The sequence below is a fragment of the Crocodylus siamensis genome, chromosome 3 (genome assembly GCF_052110815.1).
Source record: "Crocodylus siamensis isolate JL-2025a chromosome 3, ASM5211081v1, whole genome shotgun sequence".
In the NCBI taxonomy this organism is placed as follows: domain Eukaryota; kingdom Metazoa; phylum Chordata; order Crocodylia; family Crocodylidae; genus Crocodylus; species Crocodylus siamensis.
Window position 1 is genome coordinate 218,279,474 of NC_143397.1, and position 8,222 is coordinate 218,287,695.

The 8,222-nt window shown below is 42.9% G+C and overlaps 1 protein-coding gene across 2 annotated transcripts in view; it reads left to right on the forward strand.

Annotated features, from left to right (window-relative positions):
* Positions 1-8,134, forward strand: part of INTS8 (integrator complex subunit 8) — a 49,355-nt gene extending 41,221 nt beyond the window's left edge. Inside the window, exons 23-27 of one of the 2 annotated variants that reach the window (XM_090040364.1) lie at positions 2,946-2,996; positions 6,989-7,062; positions 7,144-7,208; positions 7,580-7,623; positions 7,866-8,134. In XM_090040364.1, coding sequence (XP_089896490.1) covers positions 2,946-2,996; positions 6,989-7,062; positions 7,144-7,208; positions 7,580-7,623; positions 7,866-7,982 — 351 coding nt within the window. In that variant the 3' untranslated portion in view covers positions 7,983-8,134. Of the gene's footprint in view, positions 1-2,945; positions 2,997-6,988; positions 7,063-7,120; positions 7,209-7,579; positions 7,624-7,865 lie in introns of both variants that reach the window. The other variant, XM_090040365.1, reaches the window with a different exon arrangement.
* Positions 8,135-8,222: the final 88 nt, after the last annotated feature.

Here is an 8,222-nt window from a genome sequence, read left to right on the forward strand (position 1 = left end):
CAGGAGCTAGACTAGATGACCTTGTGAGGTCGCTTCCAGCTCTGCTTTCCTATGATCCATCATACGCAGATTGTGTGAATGTGTCTGTACATGTATCTTTTGAAATAGCTAACTGTAACTGTCTTAATTAACATAGACCAATCTATTTCCTCTGCTGTTTGAAGCTCAGAAGTCCCCTCAGCACAGACACTTTTTTTTGTTGAGTACAAGTCAAAGGAGGAGTCAGCATTAAGACTCCTGATGGAGAAAGTATTGAATGATCTTGGATTTGTATGTCCCTGAGTAGAATTTTGAGAATAGTTAAGCGAACCTTAACCATATGTAGATGTGTTATGTTTAAATAAAGTGTGAACCAAGATCTAGTGGTGATGGGATCTCTTCTGTAGCTGCTTAATCCTGAGTGTGGATTGTATATATCAGTGGTTCTCAACCTTTTAAGACTCAAGGCACCCTTGGATAACTTCTCAAAATGTAGTGGCACCCCATTTAAAGACTAATTAATTTCTTAAAGTGCTTACCTTCCTGCACCTTCTGGTACCTTTAAAGAGATTGCAAGGATGCCCTGCCCACCCTGCCATCCCATGAGAGCAAAGTGGGTGGGGAGCTTCAGGGGGATGGGTATTAGACCCCTGAAGGAGGCAGAAGGTGGTACCAGTGGCCACTGGTGACAGGGACAGAACTCTTCTGTGTCTGCACTTTCCATGGTCTGCCCCCTACATGCACTTTGGGGACTTCAGTGCCAGTGCCTAGAGCCACCACTTGCAGCCTCTCCCATCAGCCCTGAGAGCACAGGAGGAACAGAGGAAGGAGCTGGGCTGAGCAAGGAGCATGCTGCTCAGAGCATAAGGGTGGTTTATGCAGGAGTTGTGCTGCTCACCACATGTCTCCTCTTTCAGGGGTGCACTACGGTACCCTGGTTGAGAATCGCTGGAGTAAATAGGTGTATGGGGAAAAGTTGATTCCCTGGAACTGAGCTCCATGTTACAGTTGGCTGCTGCCTTTTGGCACAATTAGATTTTTCATCTCGCTGGGGAGTGCTCAGGTGAACAAAGGTGTCCTTCCGCCTGGCCTAAATGTGTTGAATTTAAGGAACCTTTACTGGTGACCTTTGGGGAAGGTGTTCCAAAGCCAAGGTCTTCTCAGCACAAAGGCCCCATAGCATTTCACCTGCATTATATTTATTGTAGCAAATAGTTACCCTTTCTATGGTGTACCTGGAAAAAAAGTTGAGTCTGCTTTGGCTATGTAAGAAGGATCTTTTTCATTCAGTGCCATAGAAAATTCTTGTGAAATGCTGAATCCCGTGTCTATTAGGGCTGTGTGACATTTTGCCTGCAGTTTCATTTCAACTTGTTTTGAGCTCAAAACAGCTAAATCAAAACAAAGAGCTTGGAAACAGCCTCGAAATGAAACAAGGCAAGTTGAAATGTTTTGAAATCTTCAAAATGTTTCGAGTTTCGAAGCTCAAGCTGGGCTTGCCTGCAGGGAAACGAACTAAAGGAAGGAGAGGGAGGGGGAAGGGTGGGGGCAGGAGTACTCTCATTATTGACTGTCATCCTTTCCTGAGGTCCCTTCCAACTCAGTGCTCTGGGGGAGGGGTGGAAAAACTGCATAAAAGGCAGCATTGTTTGAACTGCCCTGCTTTCAGCCTTGGTGTCAGTTGAGTGAGGGCACACCTTAACACACACACACAGTCACCCACCCATGTCATGAGTTTTGCCTGCCAGCAGCCAGAGGTGCAGGGCCCCAGAAGCCCCTGCACCTGTCTCCTTGAAACTTGGCAGGCTTCGTGGCCTCAGCAGGAGCTACTGTTCCTGCAAGTTTCATCCAAATCGGGCCAGAAATGACAGTTACAGGCTGTTTCGAGATTCTCTATTATAGCCTATGGGCAAAACGTTGAAACAGCAAAAATGTTTCAACTAAACGAAATGGAATAGCGGTTTTGAATAGAAACAAAATGCTGTTCTGTTGTAATGTCGAAACAGAACGATGCCGTTTTGCAAAGCCCTCTTGTCTATGCAGCGTCAGCCTGGTCTCCTCTGTTGACTTGTCTTTAGTGTTCCAGTATTTCAGATGTTAATCATAAGACTGTTTATAGAATTGTGATAAGGAGCACTGGGGGAACTGCCTGTCAGTCACTGTAGTCAGTAGAACAGTGATTCTTGGCCAGGGTTCTGCAGCACCCTGAGGTGCCTTGAGATCCTTTTAACGGTGCCCATGATTTGCACACTGTTAGGTGTGCAAACACCTACACATAACTTGCAAGATAAACACAGATTTCAAATAAGGAATTCATAGCATCATATATGTTCTGACCCGTTATGGTCTTACCCAGTTCTTTGCAACAGAAGAATTGCTCTCTTATTTTTCTGCAATCAAAGAACATGTGAAAACTAAGCTGGCATTTTCTGAGGGATGCCTTGAGTCTAAAAAGGTTGAGAACCACTGCAGTGGGAGATCATGGCTTTGCCATGACCCACCTGGACCTAAAGGAGAGTGATTAAATTTTTCCCTGGTTTGGAGATTTAGAAGCCAGCTGGGTTCATACATGTATTGAGACAAGCAAATAGCTAACTTTAGTTTAAGGGTATGGGGGAGGGGGGTAGACAGGGAGCCAGGGCTAGGTTATCACAGTCCTGTTATCACTTCTACAACAGAAAAGCCATGTTTTTCACATCACTTTATGTGAGATTAGGTTGAAGGGTTCCATGGATCTAAGGAGTAACCCATTTTGGGGCAGGGACCTTCTAAAATATGGCTAGGATGTTTTGATGCACTGCAGAGCAAGTACTCAGTATACGAAGGGAGGGGGGTGCATCTTGCAGATAATATATGCTGTTCTCCAGTTCTTCAAGGATACGTTGTCATTATGTGCTTAATGTAAACATCAGATTCTGGGAGATACGTCATAATTGTCCTCTGCATTTTTTTTTTTTGTACCTTAGGTGATAAAAAGAATGATAAAATGCTGCTCTTTGCTCAACTGCCATACCCAGGTAAGAGAGTAATCAGGCACCAGCCTCATATAGACCTATTCATTTTTAAGTCAAACATTTTGACAAGGAGAGAGCAAACTTTGACTTCAAAATCAAGGTGTCAACGTAAAAGCTGCTCTGGGTTCATAATTCTGCAATGAGAATGTAGTGGTAGAGCCTCCAAAGGAGCAGTAAAAACGCTGATGTTGACTGAAGCTTACTGAGAAAAAATACCCTGCCCAGTTTTTATGTTCTTTTGTTTAAATTCAGAGCTCCTTATACTCCCAGTTCCTCAAAAAAACCAAAACAAAAAGCAAAAAAACCCCACCACTCCCTCCCCTCAAAGAACAAGGGCTGATATAGAAACTAAGTACAACATGTTCCACTTGTGCATACATGTTCTTACTGTGTAAAGGCTTAATTAACTGAACTGCGTAACAGTCATAGTGTCACTGCCAACTTGTTGCTGTTGCTTATCTGTGGAAAAAGCTACCATATACCCACTTCTCTTTTTCCCCAAAATCAACTGGGGAAAATGGGGGTACAGCTATGTGAGGGAAGAAGCCTCCTTTTCAGGAAATTTGGCGGCGCAGAGTGGTGGCAGTGGCAATTTTAATGCTGCCACCACTCTCTCCCCAGCCCCTACCACTGGATCAGAACTGTGTGAATGATTGATCTGCAGCTGCACTCAGTGCACTGGGTCTAACCCAGCTTACAGCTCAGGGCCCGGCATGTGGCTCCACAGCCAGTGATTGAAGTCTGGGACCCAGTACAGCCTTGGAGCCTCTAAGCTGGATTAGGCCAGCCCTGCTACATGGCATGTTGAATCAGGTGCATAGTATCCCAGCCTTGGAGACCCTAGACTCTGGGCAGTCCAAAAATAACTGTGTCATTTATAGTCGACGGGAGCCAATCGTCTCGGTGCACTGTGACCAGTGGGATCCCACAAGGCTCTGTCCTAGGGCCTGTACCATTTAGCATCTTCATCAATGACGTGGGCATTGGTGTCAGAAGCAGACTGGCCAAGTTTGCTGATGACACCAAACTTGCTGACGACACCATTCTTAACAGACTGGCTGACAGCAACATCCTGAGGGATAATAGCCAGCATGGGTTTGTTGCAGGTAGGTCTTGCTTGACCAATCTCATTTCCTTTTATGACCAGGTGACCTATCACCTGGACAAGGGAGAAGAGATTGATGTCATATATCTTGACTTCAAGTTTGCCAATGATACCAAACTCTGGGGTAAAGCATCCACACCTGAGACAGGAGGGTGATTGATCCAGGCAGATCTTGACAGGGTTATGAAATGGGCAGAGGAGAACCTGAAGGTGGTCAACACCGAAAAATGCAAGGACCTCCTCTGTGGGAGGAAAAACCTGAAGCATGCTTATAGGCTGGGTAGTGCTACACTGGTTAGCACTACAGATGAAAGGGACTTGGGGGTCATGGTTGACCACAAGATGAACATGAGCCTTCAATGTGATACTGTGGCTAGTAAAGCAAGCAGAACACTGGCTCGCATCCATAGATGCTTCTCAAGCAAGTCCCAGGACTTCATTCTCCTGTTGTACGTGGCCTTGGCGAGGCCGCAGCTGGAGTACTGCATCCAGTTTTGGACTCCACAATTCAAAAGGGATGTGGAGAAGCTTGAGAGAGTCCAGAGGAGAGCCACACGCATGATCAGAGGTCAGGATAACAGACCTTATGAAGAGAGGCTGAGAGCCAGGGGACTCTTCAGCCTGGAAAAGTGCAGGCTCAGGGGTGATCTATAAGTTTATCAGGGGTGCTCACCAAGATCTGGGGGAAGGTCTGTTCATCAGAGCATTTCAAGGGATGACGAGGTCGAATGGTCACAAACTCCTCCGTGGCCGTTTTAGGCTGGACATAAGAAAGAACTTCTTCACAGTCCGAGCCCCCAGGGTTTGGAATAGACTGCCAGTGGAGGCGGTTCAAGCACCCACTTTGAATGCCTTCAAGATGCATTTGGATGTTTATCTTGCTGGGATCCTATGATCCCTGCTGACTTCCTGCCCCTGGGGCAGGTGTCTGGATTCGATTATCCTCCAGGGTCCTTTCCAGCCAAAATGTCTATGGAAATCTAGTCAGGGGGTGTGTTTATAGTTGAGAAAATATAATATGTGCTACACCTGCTTTGCTTGAAGTACATGGTATTATTCAGCCCTGCTGTCTGCTATCTAACGTAACTTTACTCCAGCTCACTGCCTAGAGATGGTGAAGGGGAAGCAGCTGTCAGAGGACTGTTATTAGAATCTGGAGCTAATCTTAGGGTTGCATGAATAAGGAGCACTGTTTACATTGCCAGATAAGTGCCTATTTTAGGTAAGTAGGCAGACATTTTGGGTAGATGTGTGTGAAACGAGGTTCTTGTCTCACTCAGACAAGGTTCTTTAGGGTGATTGCTGATTCTGTGGATATGTATGTTGGTCCCTGAGTTTCTTTTATGTGGTGGTTTGTATTTTACCTTTCTGGATGATCATAATGTCTAAAAAGGAAATGTTGGTGCTGATTGATTTCCATCACAGATTCAGTAATCACCCCTCTCAGACTATCCAGAATGGTAAAATAAAAACCACCATATACAAGAAACCCAGCAATCAACTTAAACACACCAAGAAAGCTGTAATATACAGCCTTGGATACCACTGAACCTTCACTGAGGAGAATAGCGAGGTGACAGTTGCAGGTAATCTCAAAAGGGCTTTCACCCAATAAGGACACTTCTCCAGTGAGAAAGATCATATATTTGAAAGAGCCACCTAGTTATCACGTAATTACTGCAGTACAGAAAGAAAATCCCCACAAATCGCATATCATTGGTTTTGACAAATCATCCTTCTCTGGAACACGCACCAAAAAAATCTGTCAAAGACAAAAATACTCAATCACCTGTGGGTGCACACTTCTCACAAGACTGTTCTCTCTCTCTAATCTCTCAGTTCTGATCCTTAAAGAGAATTTACAAAACACCTTTTACAGAGGAGCTTATGAACTCTACTTCAGCAACCTACTGGATGCAAAAAAATAATGAACTAAATGCAGCCATTGGATTTATGGCACATTATAACCTGCCTGATATCTGATAAACCTAGGTAACTTACCTGCGTTTTACCTGCTGCATTCTTCTACCACCAGTTCACTATTTCCCTTTCACTACCCCCAACCTTCTTACACCTATTGTCTTCTACCCCTCTGATTCTCACTGCCACACATTTGAATTTTCACGGAGCTGCGTTTTGGCTTCTGTTCTGTCCAGATCTCACAGTCTGTATGCATGAAGAAGGGTATTTGTGCCCAAAAGTGTGCAACGGACAATTTAATTGGTCTAGTAAAAGATACCACAGCTGCTCAAAGAACCTTGTCTGCCTATGTCCTTAGACCAACATGGCTACAACCAACAACCCTACTTTGGTAAGTGCATAGCCTCTTTTCAGCCCCAAGGCTATGCACGTAACCAGAACAGTAGAGAGGTAGTTCTTGCCAGAGTTGACTCTCTGCACTTGGCAGTCCAGTTTGGTCAGTGACATGTTAGGGATTTGGGCCAGGTCTGTCCCATAAGTGTCTTACTAAAAGGGAAGGAATTGTCAGCCAGACTAAGGATAGGAACCCACTAGTCTCAGATTCTTAGAGAAGGCAAATTACCACTTCCGGTGGTGGGAGAACTGTTCTGTGATTAAATCAACCCTCTCTGGTTAGAGAAGTTCCATATTCCCTTCCCGAGTTCAAGTTTAAAAAAACTTTTGTGTAAAAATTTATTTTAATTAATTAATAAATAAATAAATAAATAAATAAATAAATAAATAAAGTTGTGCCCTGTTGTGGTCTTAGAGTAATTCTTCTGTTGCAAAGAACTCAGTTACTGTCCTGTAGTAAAAGGGAAAAAAGTGAAAACTTAGGAGCTGGCATTGCCTGAGGGGGTGCCTCAAACCCAAGGGATACCTCGAGTCTAATAAGGTTAAGAATTATTGGACTAAATGTTCTCTCTTACAGGTAGCAATTTTATGCCAGTTCCTCAGAGAAATAGACTATAAAACAGCATTTAAAGCATTACAGGAACAAAATAGGTAAGCATTTTATTTACTAAAATATGCACTTAGTATCTTTACACTTTATAACATGGAGGTATTTGATATTCTGCTTTTCAGCCATGATGCCATGGATTCCTACTACGAGTACATCTGGGATGTCACCATTTTGGAATATTTGACATGTATCCTTTGGATTAGAAAGAATTGATACAAAGCAGCTGATAGGGATATGTAGATTTTTAAAAAAAAATACTGCTTTATCATTGGCACATGACTGGTTGTGAATTTCATATTAACAAGCTGAAAATGAGTGTCACTTCACTCTTCAGGGGTCCAAATGATGGGGGTGAAAGAAGATCTTTTTAAGAAACATGCAGTGTGGTATGACTGACTTGTCTGGGAAAGGTTTGCTTTCCTGAAAATACTTGTAACCTAAATCTAATACAAAGTTGTCCTTGCATTTTGATTGGGTATTTTGGAAATTGGCTCTAGGAACTACCCTAGCTGGGATGCATGTATCCACAAGTACTTCCTTTTCTTGACTCTCCTTCAGATCTCCACCATAAGAGAGGAGAGACAGACAAGAGACAGATAGCAGTAAGTTCAAGCTATTCTTGTTGTGGTTGAGGTGCTGTCTTCACCCAAATGCATAGTAGAGGACTAAAAACATGTAAAAGCAAGTATCCCATGGGTGTGTAGTTATAGCAGAGTTCACTTTTGTAGTTGAGTAGTGATGACTAAGGTGATAATGCAGACTGTCATATAATGTGATATCCTGCTTTGAAATCAGCATTACTAGCAAAAGTTCATTCTTGGTCCTCTCTCATTTGTTTTTAAAGATTAAAGCTATTGGCCAGACAGAACTGAATGCTAGCAATCCAGAGGAAGTATTACAACTTGCTGCACAGAGACGAAAAAAGAAGTTTCTTCAAGCAATGGCAAAACTTTACTTTTAATCTAATGCTAAAAGAATAAGAGGGTGTAGAATGGAAAACTTCAACACTTTTATTTTTTACTCATTTAAGAGTATTTAAAATTTTTATACAATATTTACAGACTGTGCTCTTTCCTTTTTAGATATGAAATCTTACAATAAAAACCCTTATTTTACAAAACTATACAGAAGGTTGAAAACTTAGTTAATTTCACAATGCTTTTTTTTTTTTAAAACAATTTATTTGAAGAAGCAATGAAGT